This window comes from Rhinatrema bivittatum, chromosome 11, assembly GCF_901001135.1.
Source record: "Rhinatrema bivittatum chromosome 11, aRhiBiv1.1, whole genome shotgun sequence".
In the NCBI taxonomy this organism is placed as follows: domain Eukaryota; kingdom Metazoa; phylum Chordata; class Amphibia; order Gymnophiona; family Rhinatrematidae; genus Rhinatrema; species Rhinatrema bivittatum.
This window is the reverse complement of record NC_042625.1, coordinates 22972229-22990293: the sequence shown is the minus strand read 5'-3', so window position 1 is coordinate 22990293 and position 18065 is coordinate 22972229. Positions and strand designations below refer to the sequence as shown.

The 18065-nt window shown below is 42.8% G+C and overlaps 1 protein-coding gene across 3 annotated transcripts; it reads left to right on the top strand.

The window, feature by feature from the left end:
* Positions 1-5420: 5420 nt before the first annotated feature.
* On the top strand, positions 5421-14399 carry ARPC3 (actin related protein 2/3 complex subunit 3). 3 transcript variants are annotated; one of them, XM_029571455.1, is made up of 7 exons: positions 5421-5709; positions 6102-6201; positions 8052-8128; positions 9212-9280; positions 10317-10443; positions 12732-12826; positions 13923-14399. In XM_029571455.1, the coding sequence occupies exons 1-7, from the start codon at positions 5704-5706 to the stop codon at positions 13983-13985; spliced, it is 537 nt and encodes a 178-aa protein (XP_029427315.1). In that variant the 5' UTR covers positions 5421-5703; the 3' UTR covers positions 13986-14399. The 3 variants fall into 3 exon arrangements, with proteins under 3 accessions (XP_029427315.1, XP_029427314.1, XP_029427313.1); XM_029571454.1 differs by having other exon boundaries at positions 5423-5609; XM_029571453.1 differs by lacking the exon at positions 5421-5709 and adding an exon at positions 5902-5931.
* The last annotated feature ends 3666 nt before the right edge of the window (positions 14400-18065 follow it).

The following is an 18065-nucleotide window of genomic DNA, read 5'->3' as shown; positions in this document are numbered from 1 at the left end:
ACGAGAGCCGCCCGGACCTCTAATCATCTGCGGCAGTCATTTTTTCTATTTGTTTTTATATTATATCATCGATTCAATAGTAATTCTTTCAAAGGTTTTAAAAGAAGCTCAACATACGGCCGAAGTTTCGCAGCACCAGCTGCTTCAGCAGGAGCTGTAGTGCAATAGCAATAATCTTTTCAATAATATTCAATCTTTCTCTGTCAGATGAATTCCTATATCAAGAAAAAAGATTTAATAAAACAAGATCATATTTGTTACTTATCTGAAGTCGGCAAACAATCAAACCTCATAACTGGACGAACGCCGTCTCATAACATCTTTAAACAAGATGAACAGAGACCATCTTTGTATCTGACGTGAACTTAAAACCAAGTTCCATCCAATCCAGACCTCACACGTCATTATCAAGGGTGACGTAAGCATCAAGTTTTCTTTCACAGAAACACATTTAGTTCTAATTCAGCATTCAACCCTCTAGGATAAAGGGTATCCAAAAAATGTATCCATCTTTGTTCAGCTCTCAAAAGTTTTTTGTTCATGTCGCCTCCACGCCAGTGAGGCACAATCTGCTCCAATACACAAACCCGCAATTCTTCAAAAATATGTCCTTTTTCAAAGCAGTGGGACACTATCGGTGCATTCAAACGCTGTGTAGCCAGACTTGAACGATGTTCAATAATTCTAGTCCGCAGTTGTTGTGTAGTCTTGCCCACATATGTCATCTTACATGGGCATTGGATAATGTATATAACACCCACAGATTTACATGTTGTATATTGTCTCAATTGAACTGTAATTGATAAGTTATCAAACTTGAATATAGGTGGTCACAAGCATATTCATACATACAGAACATGTTCCACAAGCTGTATGTGAACCAACACCCTTTTTGGGTACAAAAATCGTCGAGTCAGAATGCACAAGTTGATCTTTTAAATTAGAGCCTCTCGTGTATGTAAATCTAGGTCTTGATTCAAATTCGCCATAGAACTGCAACAGATGCCAATTTTGGTGAACAAGTTGTTTAAATGTAGATGCCATAGGGGAAAAAGGCACCACACAAGTAATCAGATCTTCTATTGTTTTTTCTTTCGGTAAAAACAACCAATCTCTGTTAGTATGTTTAGCTCGGTGAAAAGCTAGTCTCACACATCGCCTAGGATAGCCTCTCTTTACAAAACGGTCACTTAAGATCTTAGCTTGATTTTTAAAATCATCCTGAGAGGAACAGAGGCATCGAATTCTGAAAAGTTGCCCGGTGGGTAAATTTTCTTTTAAACTCCGAGGGTGAGCACTGCTGAAGTGCAGAAAGGTGTTACTACTTACTGGTTTTCGATAAACTGAAGTTTTAAATCCCATCGGTGTCTTTATAATGGTAATGTCTAAAAAGGTAGTCACATTTGTCTGACAAGAAGCTGTAAAACGAAGACTGGTATTGCACAAATTTAACCAGATCAAAAAATCATTAAATTCCTGTTGGGTCCCTCGCCATAGAATCAAGATGTCATCTATATATCTTCTCCATACAAAAATATTTTGAAAAAAAGGTTGATTGTCAGTGATCCATTTCTGCTCGAAAGCACCCATATAGAGATTCGCTAAATCTGGAGCCATAGTGGCACCCATTGTGGTGCCACAGACCTACTGAAAAACATTTTTTTCATACGCAAAATAATTTTTTGTCAATGCAATATGTAATAAGGATTGTAAAAATTCTGAAGGTATGCGTTGTGGACGAGTTCTAGATTCAAAATATGTCCTAGCAATCTCCATCATTTCATTTTGTGGAATCGATGTGTATAGGGACTCAACATCTAGAGTGACTAGATGTAAATCACTAGTATCACAGTGGATATTCTCCAAGAAACATTTTTTGGATACCCTTTATCCTAGAGGGTTGAATACTGAATTAGAACTAAATTTATTTCTGTGAAAGAAAACTTGATGCTTACGTCACACTTGATAAGGACGTGTGAGGTCTGGATTGGATGGAACTTAGTTATAAGTTCACGTCAGATACAAAGATGGTCTCTGTTCCTCTTGTTTAAAGATGTTATGAGATGGTGTTAGTCCAGTTATGAGGTTTGATTGTTTGCCGACTTCAGATAAGTAACAAATAAATAAATATATATATATATATATGATCTATATATATATATAATATATTTGACTATGGAAATATTTTTTCCTGCTTTTTCTGTTTTATGTAAACCGGTATGATTTGCATTTTAATGTAAGAATGTCGGTATATAAAAATTATAAATAAATAAATAAATGATCTTGTTTTATTAAATCTTTTTTCTTGATATAGGAATTCATCTGACAGAGAAAGATTGATTATTATTGAAAAGATTATTGCTATTGCACTACAGCTCCTGATGAAGCAGCTGGTGCTGCGAAACTTCGGCCGTATGTTGAGCTTCTTTTAAAACCTTTGAAAGAATTACTATTGAATCGATGATATAATAGAAAAACAAATTGAAAAACAGAAAAAAAGAAAAAATGACTGCCGCAGATGATTAGAAGTCCGGGCGGCTCTCGTTTGAAACTACAGAGAACACGCTGTCAGGCTTGATGATGTGGCCATAGACTTAACAAATAATGGTCAAAAAATTATTTTAGGATTGGCATTCAATATAAGATTTTTCACTTAGCCTTTCATCTTAACCAGACTGTGGCGTTGCTGGGGTTTTCATGTTTGATGCCTGATTCTCCCCATGTGAGGGAGCTTCCTCTTTTGGATGTGCGTCGGGTTCTCCTAAGATATCTCAAGGTGACTAATGGTTTTTGGACCTCAGACCACCTTTTTGTGTTATTCAGTGGGCTAAGGAAGGGTGGAAAGGCGACTGATTTCTTGTTGGTTGAAGGAGGAGATTGTTTCAGCCTATATTTGAGAAGGCTGGCTGATCCCTGAGGGTTTGCGGGCACATTCAACTAGGGCTCAGGCTGCCTCCTGGGCAGAGGGGTCAGTTGGTGTCTCCTCAGGAGATTTGCTGGGCAGCACCATTATCCCCTTTGTACACTAAACATTACTGTTTGAATGTTAGGGCTCCAGAGGAGGATGCCTTTAGGGAAAGTGTGCTGTGTACAGGCCTTTTGGGATCCTGCCCAGTGTAAAGGGGCTTGGCTACATCCCACTTGGGTGGACCGATCTGGGTATGAACAGGAAAGGAAAATTTGGTTCTTGCCTGCTAATTTTCATTCCTGGAATACACAGATCAGCCAAGACTCCCAGTCCATTTGGATTATGATTAATTTTCAAAAGCCCTCTCTTGATTCTGGATGCTGCTGGTGTTGCAGAGTTTTTGTTATGAAGAAGATAATTGTATATAGTTCTTGCAGTTTTGGAGATTTAAAATGTTTTCTTTCTTGATCATAATTCAGGGGTCAGTTTGGTTGGAAGTTCCAACTTGTTCCTCAGCTCTTTAGAGGAAGAGATCATGGTGCTTAGGAGTTACACATTTTGGCTTGGGTACAGGTCAATAGTGAGGGACTGCAGGTGGGACTCTGTTATGAAGCAGTGCCTCAAAGTTTTTGTTCTCTGCTTCCATCTGCTGGCAGGGATGCATAAACTCACTTGTCTGGACTGATCTGTGGCATTCCAGGAATGAAAATTAGCAGGTAAGAACCAAATTTCCTTTAGCAGCAGAAACAGGTTGCTTTGGAAGCAGGACAACGGTTAACTGGCCCAACTAGCGGGCCGATACAGTACAGTGCGTGTCCAATCCCCCGAACCTAGTATTTATTTATTTTAAACTTTTATATACTGAGGTTCCTGTATGGGATACAAATCACACCGGTTTACAGGAAACTGCAACTTCGCCCAAACTCAGTACATAAAACACGTGAATATAAGAATGGTACAACTGAAAAACATAAAACAAGTGAATTCAAGAGCTGGTACAAGGAACTTAAATTGAGAATTCTATAATTTGAAATGGTCCAGGAGCCTCTAAGAGTGAAATTAAAGGGAGAAGTTTATACAATCGAAAATAAAGAGGGAGTCGTATGTGAGTAGAAGGCTATGTACGTTCAATTATAGGATGCAAACTCTGGGTGAGTGTACATGGGGAACTGGATAGGACTGTTTTTAAACCAAGTCAATGGTAAGTTAAGTGCGAGTACAATGTGGACAGGGCGAGACTGATGATTAAACCTGGGCCAAGTTGATGGCCCTATTAGGTATTCCCATGCGATTCAGAAAACAAAATGTGCAGTCAAGCTGCACGTTTTGCTTTCAGAAATTAGCGCTTAACCAAAGGTAGGCGCTAATTTCTTCGGGCACTGGGAAAGTGCACAGAAAAGCAGTAAAAACTGTTCTGTGCACCCTCCGACTTAACAGCATGGCGATATTAAGTCGGAGGTCCTGAAGGGTAAAAACATTTGAAGTGAGCCTGTGGCTGTCAGGTCGAAAACCGGACGCTCAATTTTGGCGGCGTCTGGTTTCTGAGCCTGTGCCGCTCCGGTCCAAAAGGAGGTGCTAGTTTCCCTAGCACCTCCTTTTGCCTGTTTTTACCGCCGGGCCTCATTTAAATACAGAATCGCGCACACAGGAGAGTGGCCTGGGCGTGCGCTGGGAGAGCGGGCGTTTTTACTGTATTGGCCCATATGTGCTGTGCACCCTTGCGATGGATAGGACTTATTTTCAAAGTTTTCCTTTTTTAAATTGTACAATGGCTAAACCATGTTGCTTTTTGAAATCTCAGCTTTGAGACGGTTACTGGGTTTTGCCTGGTTTAGTTTATAACATGCACTGGAGCATATTCAATTGTGGATAGCTTTCCCAAGTCTTGGCCCTTAGTCGCAGCGGATGGCTCAGCATTATTTAGAAAGCCTTTTCTCTTTAGATCACTGGGTCAAACCCCAGCTCAGGCTGTCCAGGTGTCCGTCCAGGTGCTCCTGTCAGATTCCCGTGCAACGGCGGAATTCTGGCCCTGGACCCCAGTGCTAAGGACGAGCTAAGAGCGACATCCCCGGATATTGTGCTCATGAGCTTTCATCGCTGAGGTCGACCTATCTCTTTTCCGCTCTGAGCCACATCGCTTGCACGACCCTCTGTGAGCCTCACGGGTGCTTTCTGCCGTCGCAGTGTAAAACGTTGGTTGGCCAATGCTGTTACAATAATTGTTTCCATTTGCCTTCCGCAGCAGCCAACACAGGCTTCTGTTTAACAGACACCTAAGTTGTATCCGTTTTGAGGAAAAAAAAAACCGAAAATTGTGTATTTTGGCAACCCTAAGTGGCTTATTTGAAGCTAATAACATTAAATAGAGTCGGGTTTGCTGGTCTTCCCCAGTAACGTTATGAAATAAGATTTTCCTAAAATAAAAAGGCAAACCTTCCAGCCGCAAGACTTGACAAACGCAGGAGAGGGCACGACCTTAAATGGGAGGGCGAGACGGAGCAGCCGATAGCAGAGGGATGGGCTCTGGCGCCCCCAGGCGGCCGCACGCAGCACTGCAGGGCCGGGCCGCGCCTCGCTCACTTCCTGTCGCCGCAGCAGCAGCAGCGGTGGCTCAGGGTGGGACGCGGAAGTGCTCGAGCCTGCTCCGCTGCTGAAAGCTTCCACTCCTCGGAAAGCCCACGCAGCCGCGATCAGCATGCCGGTAAGGCTCTGGTCCGATCCCCTCTCCCCGCCCCCCCTCAGTGTGCACGCTCGGGCCGCGGGTTTCCGGAGCTGCCCGCGTTGTAAACTAGCGGATGGAGGTACTGAAGCTAGGGGACCCTGAAATTCAGGAAGTAGGATCGTAGCAGGCCTAAACGGAGAAGTTTATAATTGTAACTTTTTTTTTTGTAGAATGTGTCGAAACAAACTTTAGCTGTGATCTAGTGCAGATTTAGAAGGAGCCTGAGACCTAGCTTTTAGTATCTGATTAGAATAACCGGAGAACACGAGCAGATATTTTGCATTAAATGCTGTTAGCTGGGGTAAGACATGCAAAATGGAAGGTGACTTACAGTTCTGAGCAGACCTAAGGTGCTGCTGATATTCTGAAAGGTCTGCTTTCTGCTTCTTTGCTAAAGGCTCCTGGAAGAGCCATAGCTGTAGTTCCGTCTTTATGCTACTAAAAATCAGAATATGGCTTTCCTACCCCCAGGCTTACCACTCTACTCTAATGGAGTCCGATACCAAGTTGATTGGCAATATGGCCTTGTTGCCAATTAGAAGTCAGTTCAAAGGACCTGCACCCAGGGAAAGTAAGTACAGTTTCTCTATTTTTCACATTCTCAAAGGGTTGTTGAGATTAAATTTTGTTTAATCAAGAGTAAGACTGGGAATTGCCAGCTGACAGACTTGCAGAGAACTCTAATTTTTGGATGCCATTGGATATAGGGTGACCAGTTGCAGAGCTGGATTAAGTCTAGGCCACATTCTGAAGGCACCCCAAAACAGAGATATTCCCCACTGCTTCCTGGTTTGTAGAGGAGGAGACCCATAATCTTAAATCCAGCTCAGACCAGATAATTGTCATCGGGGTAGGCTAATCCAGGTGTGCTTTTAAATCAGCAATACTGGGGGGAGGGTTTTTTTTTTTCCCCTTCAGATAACTTCATTGGTAGTTAAATCCATTAAAAGAGCAATTGTTTTTCCAATTTTTATATATTTTGGATTTCTAGGGAAATGCTAGGTTGTCCGGAAATGGAACTGCTTAGGCAATATTTCCTTGTAGGCGGCTGTCTGCCCACTCTCCAGTTCCAAACACATCCTATCTATAACTTGGTATCTTTTGAGACCCTGTGAATCATTAGGTATTGGTGATCTTATTTTGAAGCGGTTGCTGAATTATTTTTTTTTTGTCAGGGAGAAAGCAATTGGTGTATTTTCAAGGCAATTATTCTGCTGCAGTTGAGGTGGATTGTGGAGTACCACAGGATTCATCTGTGTGTCTGATTCTGTTCAATATTTATTTGAGCAGAATCGGTGAGATGATTCGGAAGGCAGGTTTCCATATATATATGATATTCAGATATTCATATCCTTGTTCCTTTGCCGCCAAATAGGCAGGCTGATTACAAACAATTGGTAATTTTGTTTGGAATCAGTGAAAAATTGGCTGTCAGATAGTAAACTGGCGCTGAATCCTAAGAAACATAAATTTTGTTTTTGAGAAAAAACAAATTAAGATACCCCTTTTGAAGTGGATGGGGAAAGAGATTATTCCTAAGGAGGAGGTTAGATCTCTTGGGGTTCAAGAGGATTCAGCCTTAAGTTGAGAAAAAAACATCTCTCTCTTTTGGTGAGAAGTTATCTGAGAATCAAGTTGCTTAAACAAATTAGACCATTTTTGGACATTATAGTTTTGAGATCTGTGTAGTTTTTACTTTAGTTTTGTCTTACATTGATTATTGCAATGCTTTATTTTTGGGATTACTTGTCAAAACTACTCCAACTGCAAACTATTCAGAATACAGCAGCTCGTATTGTAACTGGAAGCTCTAGGAGAGCTCCTTCTCAGCCATTATTATTGGATCTGCATTGGCTTCCGGTGAGTTCAAGATGCAGGTTTAAGAATTTGGCTCTGGCTTTTAAAACTTTGAAAGGAGTTGGTTCACAGCAACTAAAGGACCATCTCAGTTGGTACAGACCAAGTAGAAATTTTAGGTCCTCAAGAGGATATTTTTTGAGAGTCCAGGAGGTTAAAATGTTTCGACATTCTCAGATCATTCTCTGGAATGATTCCTCAACTTTGGAATAATTTGCCTCCTGGCTTGAGAGAAGAGGTAAATTTGTTAAAATTTAGGAAAGCTTTAAAAACTTGCTTGATGAAAGAAATTGCCCTGTAGAGGAGTTGAAGGAAATTGTTTAAAGGTCTGATTGTGTTTTTATGTATTTTTTAAATTTTATTTTTGTATATTTACTGTTTGTCTTGATATATTGTAAATCGCTTAGGCGATAAATAAATAGATAACTGGTGCCAGCACCCAGGAGCCGGAGGCTCAGATTGGAGCCTCAGGTTTGGTATATAAATTTTGATATTTTCAATAGGTGGTGCTACTGCAGATGCTTTCTTCAATTCATCTTTTTTTTTCTCCTTTTAATTTTTTAGCTAAGGACGTGGACATTATCGAAGAGGCTATTTATTACTTCAAAGCCAATGTGTTCTTCAAAAATTACGAAATTAAGGTGAGCAGTACAACTTTCCGGTGCACTATACTTATCAGTTGAGACACAGAAAGGGGGTTAAATAGCACCAGTTTGAAACGTGTCAGCAGTAGCGCCACCCACCAAGGCTTCAACCCTGGTTACTGTTGTGTTACATTTCTATGCCACCTTTCTTGAATGAAGTTCAGCCCAAAAAGGTTTACAGTAAAAATAGTGTAATAAATTCATTATTATAAAATGACATCCTTAGAAATACATTAACATTCTGAAGGTGAGCCTCCTGTCTATCCAGGAGTGGGACGTGCCAGTCTGCAGCACAGGTTCCATGCTTAGTGTCTGTTCTGATGTTTCAGCATCGGCTCCTGTCTATTTGCACATCTTTCATACACATTCAGAATTCAGTCATCTTAAAGTAATCTCTCTAAAGGGGAAAATATATGCACAAATAGACAGTAGCCAGAAGACTTGACTGGTGCTACTGCTTACAAGCTTCATACATGTTAATTCCGCCTGTTTTTATGTCTCGTTTCAATGTGTCCAATATATGCGTGCGCATTTTGCTGTGTAATATCTGTACAGGACAGATACTGAATATCCTGTGGGGTTGGCTGTAATTTCAGCCAAAGTGAGCTGTAATTTCAAAATGTCTCTCTCCCAGAAGCCAGGCAGTACCTCCCCAAGACCGCAGGCAAACCGGTGTGCATGGCGATGACTGGATTATTTCTCAGGGGTTCCAGAATTTGACTTGCTGGCAGCCTCTCTTCTGCTTCAGATTCTGAGTAATTTGCATTTTTTGCCCTAATCCTCAAGGAGTCCCAGAAATCTCAGGTTGTGTCTCCTCCACTCCCCACAAGCACTACCAGAGGACCAGGCTCCTACAGTAGGACCCTTCCCTCCAGACTTCAGCACAGTCCAGTGGGTCTCTGAGCAACCTTTTAGATTCTTTGTGGGCAGCTCAAGCATTGCATCGCAGCGGTAGAAGAGGGACAGTTGACCCCCCCCCCCCATTTCTGTAGAAAGTTGTGTTTTTTTCTTTTCAATAAAATGAAGTTTTGCTGAGGTAAAGAATCTTATAATATGAGCCTTGTGTACTTTGTCTTGCAGAACGAGGCTGACAGGACGCTGATCTACATAACCCTCTACATCTCAGAGTGTTTAAAGAAGCTGCAGAAGGTAATGCTTTACTGTCAAGTTACAGAAAAGCAGGTGCAAAGGTTTTTTAAGCATGATGTTTTGTTTTCTGAACTGCTGAGGTAATGCGGATGGTTGCTGCAGAGAGGGCCCCAGGGTGGGGCCTGGAGCTCTGGTTCAGGGAAATCACGAAGGTCTGAGGACTGCTGCATTGGTGACCCCTGCTGAGTGATATTGAGGAACTTCCCTTCCAGTCCTAGGCCAGCAAAAGGAGCTGTCTTTTTTTTTTTTTTTTTATTCCCTCAGAGCAAAAAGTGCTCTGTATATGCAGGGCTGCCAAAATGTTTAATGAAGGTATTGTAGTTGGTTCAGAGTGCAGCTGTGAGGACAGTGTTTTGGATTGCAGTGGGGAGCAAGTGTAACACTATATTTAGAAAGAAATGCATTGGTTCTCTAGTATGCAGAGAGTTCCGTTTAAGCTTTTTATGTAGAATCTTATTTGAAAGATAAAGTATCAGGTTATACATCTCATCTTTTGCATGCTGTTCCACCTGTTAATGAATATCACAGGAGGACGACCAGGTCTAAAGACTTTTCGGTGATGGGTCTGCATTTATGGAATGCTCTACCTGTAGAATTTGCAGATTAGTTGAAATTTCAAAAGAAGATTAAAGCAATTCTTTTGCACAGGCTTTTAATATGAAGAGGCATTTTTTTTATTTGTTTGAGGGAGTAAAGTGTACTGCTTGATTTATTAAGTGTTATCTTGTATTTTGTTTTTACTGTGTGTAAGTAACTTGTAATCTGCAATGGATACGGAATATAAGATAAATAAATACCCATGGTGCTATATTTTAACACATGTCCATATCATATTTTCTCCCTATGTGTTAACCCCCATTTCTTCACTAAACTTGCTCCATATTTGAATCCTCTTTTCTAATCTAATTTCTGATATCACTGTGACAGAAATCCTTCCAGTGTTTGCAAAGACAGCAGAACACAATGAGATGGACTAGATTTAGTCTGTGGCTATACTTTGTATGGCTAAAAGATATTTACATGTTCTCTTTCTCAGTGTAATTCCAGAGGCCAAGGAGAAAAAGAAATGTACACTCTAGGAATCACAAACTTCCCAATCCCTGGCGAGCCAGGCTTCCCGCTCAATGCTATGTATGCAAAGCCTGCCAACAAACAGGAGGATGGTAAGTGGCCGAGCCATTACATTCTTAAATGTGTGCGTGAAAGCTCACAGGCCCTAGAGCTTGGGGCTTCTGGACAAGTAGTTGAGGTGTGAGGTCTGAAGGGGTAAAGGGCCTAACATGGCTCTTGCTTCAGCCAGGAGGTATTTTGGTTCTGTGCAAGGAATCTGTACGATTAGAAGACAGAAGGGCCTTGTTATTGTATGTGGGATAGAACAAATGGATTATCTGCCCCATGGTCAAGAGTCCTCAGATTGCTATATTTTGACCCCCATCCGAAATGAAGACCCACGTGGGGGAAATTCCCCAGTCCATCACGTTTTCAGGACATCCACAATGAATACACGAGATAAATTTGCATGTACTGGGTTTCCAGTGTATGCAAACTAATTTAACAAATATTCTGAAAACCTGACAGGCAGTGGAGTCACCTGGACACGTTTTGGAAGTCCTGGCTTACCGTGTTCAGGTCCAGAGTAGACCTAATGTGGCAAATGGCAGAATACTCACTTCTGCTCCCCCGGGTCCTGAGATCCAAGGCAGGGCCTTTCTGAGCAGGCTGGATAGGCCTTGCGACCCAAAGCTCAGTTTTTCGGGCTGGTAATGCTGCAAACGAGGATGTGAACACCCGAACAGGGCACAGAGGTGACTTCCTCCTCCTTCCTTGTGTCTCCTGCCACCAAGCACAGGATGGCAAAGTTTTAAAGCAGCTTAACTACCAAAACAGTTGTACTAGCTTAACTGCCTCATAAAGGAACAAGTCACTAGGAATAGTCTTCCCACTGCCTTATCTCATTCTTGAGGCAAAGTAAGTGTTTCAGGTATTTAAAAATTCCCTCTCTGTCGTCACTTCCACTGTTAGGAACCAGGGTAAATGAGTTGCTGCTGCACAGACTCATTTTATATTTTTGTATGCATTCTAATTTATGAACTGCCTTTCTGAAAGTAAACTTCCACTGAAAGTGATGTACAGTGGTCTTTAACATGGGGTTACAGTCTTCTGGTACGTTTACCATACTCACTATTAACCGTGGGTCCACCAGGACACCGATTTTATTTAAGACGACTTACACATACATCTATGGATATTGATAAAAACAAATGGTGTATGGGAGAGGAAATAATACATTTGTACAGCTGAATTTACAGATTGTGCTACAGGGCTTGGATGTAAATAGTTATAGGATGGGCATCTATTATAAAATTGTTTTAATGTATAGGACAGACAGTGGTAAAATAAGCCCTGTCTGCACGTGGGGGCTTTTGGTTGATGCCAGTTGGGGAGAGACGTGACCGGGTGGGTGCGGTGGTGCAGTTAGTTGCTCTTAACCTTGAATGCCTTGCCAAAAACTCCTCACTTGCTTTTTGAAAAGGAGGTAGTTTTGATGGAGTATTTTTGGTAGTGCATTCCACGGGGAGCAGCCTTTTCCTAAGAAAGCCCTGTGTGTAGTATCTGAGCACTTTATTTCCTTCAGAGAAGGGGTAACTATGGAGGCTTCTTAGAGGTCTGGAAGGTGGGTACAGAGGTAGTTTGGTCTTCCTGTAGTCTGGGCCTTTACCCTTTAAAGCTTTAAACGTTAGGCATAGGATTCTAGCAGAAGGGGTGACGTATTTGCAATGTTTTCACCCATTTAGTAGGTGTGCTGCGATGTTCTGGATTAGCTGAAGGCCACTGTATAATGTGCTGCAGCACTGCAGCTAAGATGTTATCAAGGCATGGACTACTATGGTCAGATTCAGCTTCTCTATGTACAATGAGCACTTGCATAGCTGCTGTAAATGGGAAGAGGCAGTTTTTTGAAAGTTGCTCGGGTGTGAGGTGGCATGGATGGATCAGACTGTGGTCATGTGTGCATCTGTACATATATGCACATCCAGAGCCCTGCTAAAGCATGCCATTTCTTCCTGTAATGTCTCTAAAATCTCTCTTCCTTTCTGAGTATGCTACCAAACTGCTCGTTCACTCTTATCACCACCTGCTTAGACTCCTGCAGCTTGCTCTTTGCAGGCCTCCTGCTGCAAATCAGTTCAAAGTTCAGCTGCACGACTTATCTTTCATGTAAGCTCTCTTCTCAAATAGCTACTTCTTCTTTTTAAATCATTCTTTTTTTCCCATTGAAACCTATCGGGCTTGCTTGGGATGTTTTTGTAGTATAGGAGAGTTGAGGATTTCCGTAGTTCCCAGGGTTATTTTGTTCCAGTACATTTTATGTAAATGTGTAGCACATTTGACCATCTAGTACAGGTGATTTTTGGCTTCAGAGTTGTCTCTCATGTCTTGTCTCCTGCAGAAGTGATGAGAGCATATCTACAGCAGCTGAGACAGGAGACTGGCCTCAGGCTATGTGAGAAGGTTTTTGATCCCCAGAGTGATAAACCCAGCAAGGTAAGGGCAAGCCCATTTCACGGCTGTATGATCTTTTCTCAAGCAGCACAGGGACTGTTCACATCATGCCATGCATTCAGCCTCCCCTACAGAAAAAGCCTGTGTCTCATGAAAAACTTAGCTAAAAAAAAAAAACCCCACCCTTTTTTCCATGAGGCAACCATTCTCCCAGTCCAAGCGATTTATAAGTTTAATTTCCTTTCATTCAGAGTCTGAAATATCACCTGTAACATGTATTGAGGTAAATGTCACCTCAGGTGCATTGGAATGTTAGAAGCATCCAGGAGCTGCAAAATCCTTACATCTGGCATTGTGCTGCTGCACTTATGTCATGGGGACCAAACGTGTCTGCGTGTCCTTAGAATAACTTTTTTAAAAAGGTTGTTTTACCATTGGCCAGTGCCTTATGATCTGTTGCCCAGTTAGAAAAGGATGTCGGTACATGCTCACATGATGCTGTCTGCAAAATCACAATGCTTGATTTTTCTTGGCTGTTCTTAACCTAGGCTTATGAGATCACCATGTGTCTATCTCCCATCCCCTAATAACTCTTCTGTTTTGGTGGTCTATCCATACCAAGTTTTCAGGACAGTAGGGAGTCCAAGAGGATCTTGATAAGAGAGATGTTTTTGGAATCCTAATATATTTGTGAAAGCAGGCTCCAGTGGTAGTGCATGGAACTTCTTGGTAGAGATCAGATGTTATGTACAAATTGGGCCATGCAGGCGTTTAGCTAACCTGTTACCAAACACATTTGTTCTCCTCGGTGAGATCGTTCTCATTCCTGTCCACCTCCAGTATTGCCCCAAATACAGGCATACTCGATACGGTACAGAATCCATGTCCAGAAATATAGGATGCAGTCTCAGGGCATCATCGCAGCTCCTATATTTACCTCAGCCTCCCCCCTTGGACAGCAGTAGAACTCCTCAACTCCTTGACAGCACAAAGCCCAGGCCATTTGTCCTTCCACATTTAAATGTTAACCAAACACATGCTTGACTACTTACGTGGTTATTTGTGAACAGCAGTGGTTTTTTGTTTGGTTTTTGTTTTTTTTTAAATGAGCTTTACTCTCTCTCTTTCTCTCTGCTAGTGGTGGACTTGCTTTGTGAAGAGGCAGTTCATGAACAAATCCCTTTCCGGACCTGGCCAGTGAGCTTCCAAGCTCAGCAGGAACAGACCCAGACCTCGTGCTGAGTGCTTTGCAGCAAGCTGTATTGTTTTTCCTTTGTTTTATTTAAATGTTACAAGAGAATGAACTTTTATTCCTCCAGAACATTCTCGAGTGGGGGAAAAAATAGGGGCAAAAGATCATTTGAGTCTTTGCAAAACATGTTAAGCTGGTGCTTAATAAAAATAAAAATTGATAATGTTTTTAGATCAGTTCCTCATTATGTGTTTGAGTTTTCCATGAGCTGCTAGAAAATACTTCTGAAATAAGCAGGTACCCCACACTGGCTGAAGTACCTTTATTCTCAATTGTATTTTTATCAGGCAACTTGTACTGTATTGTTGCTCACTACCTTTTAACCTCTATCTGATTTCAATAAACAAGCCTTTGACACAATTATCACTTTGTCCCAGTTGATATGGGAGTTTAGTTAGTAAAAATACAGTGGGGTGCCCTGTGTCTTAATTCCGGAACAGCATGAGGGAAGGGCTCGGGGTGTGTGTAATATCAGATTGTAGCTCTCAAGTGTAGGATTTCTCAAAGTCCATGTCCCTAGTGCAGTCCTGTTCTCAGGATATCCACAATTACATTCAGATGGAAAAATTACCTGCTGATTTTTTTTTTTCCTTTGAGTCCCACAGATCAGTCCAGTCTGGGGTTTTCTCCCCTACCACCAGATGGAGACCAGATGGTGCCACCTGCAGTTGCTCAGTATAATCTAACCAAGCTAAAAAAGATGTAACCCCTTGTAAACAAGCAGGGGAAAATAAAACTACTGGGAAACACCAAAGAGAAAATCTGAAAACCTCTCCCATGAGAGGGTTTGAACGCAGACATTCTGAATATATGCACACACACGCGGGCTCAGATCTAGTCCGTACTTCGGCCAGAGGAGTGGCGGCCAGAAGACAGCTATGGCTGCGAAATTGGTTAGCAGAAGCAACCTCCAAGGCAAATCTTACAAAGATGCCTTTTAAAGGATAACTCCTTTTCAGAAACAAATTGGAAAAGCTGGCCAGTAAATGGGTGAATCTCTAGTTCCCTGGCTACCGGAAGATAAGAGAGAGCAGTTACAGCGCCTCTTGCTTATGAGAGGTCCATCCAGGTGCTCCCAACGCTTTCGCCCCTACAGACTCTCGACATTTCAGAGGTCTTGGCCCTTTGGGAGGTCTCAGTCCTTTCATAGTCAACAGCCCAAGAGAGCGGCAGGCTCAGGTTCAGGTTTTGCCGACCCAGCCTCGGAACGAGGAGATGGGGGGGGGGTCAACTGTCCCTCTTCTACCAGCGGTGGGTCAAGATCACTTCGGACAAATGGGTACTAGAGATCATATGAGAAGGATATGTGCTGGGATTTCACAGTACTCAGGACATATTCATGATGTCTCCTTGCCACTCCCAGCACATGAAGCAGGCAGTGGAGACTATTTTGAGGCTCCTCAGGATGAAAGTTATAATCCCAGTACCTGTGCCCCAGGAAAATACGGGGAGTTATTCCATCTATTTCATCATACCCAAGAAGGAAGGTTCATTTTGCCCCATCCTGGGCTTCAAGAGCATCAACCAACATCAAAGAGTGAATCACTTCCGCATGGAAACCCTATGCTACGTGACAATGGCTGTACAATCAGGAGAGTTCTTAACCTCCCTGGACCTATCAGAGGCCTACCTACATATTCCAATCTGTCAAGAACACACACGTTTCCTACTCTTTGCAGTACTGAGTCGCCATTATCAGTTCTGGGCACTGCTCTTTGGCCTAGCTACTGCCCCAGAACATCTTCAAAGATTATAGTAGTGACAGCATTGAGGAAAGAGGGAATCCTGGCACACCTGTACTTGGACAACTGGTTGATCCGGGCCAAGTCCGTGGAAGAGAGTATCCGGATAACCAACAAGGTGACCTCCTTGCTTCAGGAACTCGGCTGGGTTGTAAACCTGGACAAAAACAGTCTCAAGACCTCCCAGTCCTTGGAATATCTGGGAGTCTGGTTCGATACCAAGCAGGGCAAGGCCTACCTTCCGACCATGCAGATAAGAAAGTTGATGTCCCAAGTGTGTCGGTTGATGAACACGATATGCTGGACAGTGTGGAGCTATCTAAGTTCTCAGTTTGATGGCAGCAACCCTGGAGGTAGTGCCGTGGGCGAGGGTACACATGCGACCACTTCAGCGCTCACTACTGTCATGTTGGAACCTGCAGTCTCAAGACTATTCGATTCGCCTCCACTTACCAATGGGAGTATGCTCTCAGCTCTAGTAGTGGCTGTAGGAAGCTCATCTGAGCAGGGGTGTACCCTTGTCCTCCCCGAACTGGCTGGTCCTCACAAATGATGCTAGCCTCCGGGGCTGAGAAGTTCACTCTCAGGAACTAACAGCCCAGGGACGTTGGAGCGAGGAAGAGGCCCTCTGGAACATCAACCGCCTTGAAGCCCGGGCAGTCAGATTGGTGTGTCTACAGTTCAACCACAGACTCCAGGATTAAGCAATCTGCTTAATGTCAGACAATGCAATGACAGTAGCTTATGTCAACCGCAAGGGAGGAACCAAGAGCCAGCAAGTGTCACAGGAGATCTATCTACAGATGATCTCAGCCTCCCACATAGCAGGAAAAGAAGTCAGAGCAGACTTTCTAAGCAGGGAAAGTCTGGATCCAAGAGAGTGGGCATTATCCGCTGAAAGGCTTTGGCAGACAGTAGATCGCTGGGGTCTCCCGTCCATCGACCTGCTGGCCGCATCCCACAATTTATTTATTTATTTATTTATTTCGAATTTTTCTATACCGACATTCTTGAACAAAGATATCAAATCATATCGGTTTACAATTGAACATAACTGTCGCGGCTATGGCGTTACATCGAACATAGAACATTGAGCAATAAACAATAAACATAGAACAGGTCAACAGTTCAACAATAATATATAGTGAAATGCTTCATCATAGAGTAACATAATATATATAAATAGGGGAACAACAACTGGGGCGACTGTATGCGTAATATCAAAATACGTTTAATGAAGTGTCATTGTGCAGCTGCATAGTGGATAAGGCGTGGTGGTAGCATAGGGCATAAGGTAGCTATGAGAGTAAGACTGAGTGGTGGAGGGAAGGAGGAGTATGTAGGCAGGAAGGGAGTGAGGCATTAGAACAAGATTAACGGGATATGATGTGGGAGTAAAGGGTGATCAAGTCTCCTAAGATCCTTGAGGGTCGGGTGACTCCTTAAAGAGTATGGTACGGAAGAGATGAGTGCTCAAGTGTCTCCTTAAAGTCCTGATATGTCTTATGTCCTGAGGTTACCTTGTGTCATGTTATGTCTTTTGACCCGTGTCAGAGTAATGTTGAGATTCAGGAAAGGCTTGTCTGAAGAGCCATGTTTTAAGGTGTTTTTTAAAATTTTGGAGAGAGGGTTCTTGGCGAAGCTCGGGTGGTAACGAATTCCAAAGGTTGGGCCCGGCTGTGGACATGGCGCGTTTTCTTAAAGTTTTCAATGTTTTCTTAAAGTTTTCTTAAATTTTCTTAAAGTTTTCAATGTTTTCTTAAAGTTTTCAATGCGAAAGGACCCTGATTCTTCAGTCGCAGAAGAGATCAATGGTCCCTGGAGATCGACGCTCTTATTCAGACCTGGCAGGAAGAAGAGTTTCTATACGCCTTCCCTCTATGGCCCCAGCTGGGCAGGGTCATTCGCAGAATCGAGCACCACAGGGGATTAGTCCTAGTAGCTTCAGATTGGCCCAGGCGTCCATGGTATGTGGAGACCTCCCCTGTACCTCCTACCACACAGGGTTCTACAGCAGGGACAGGTCCTTCAAGAGGATCCGACTCAATTCTGTCTTACGGTCTGGCCCTTGAGAGGGCTCGCCTGATGAAGTGAGGATATTCTGCGACAGTAATTGCCATCATATTCTGCACTCGGTAGTTCTCTACATCTGTAGCATATGTGTGGGTATGGAGAGTATTTGAGGCTTGGTGCAAGGAATGCGGTGTCCCCCTTCATGCGGTCAAAATCCCACTAATTCTGGAATTTTTGCAGGACGGCTTGAATAAAGGTTTGACCCTTAACTCCT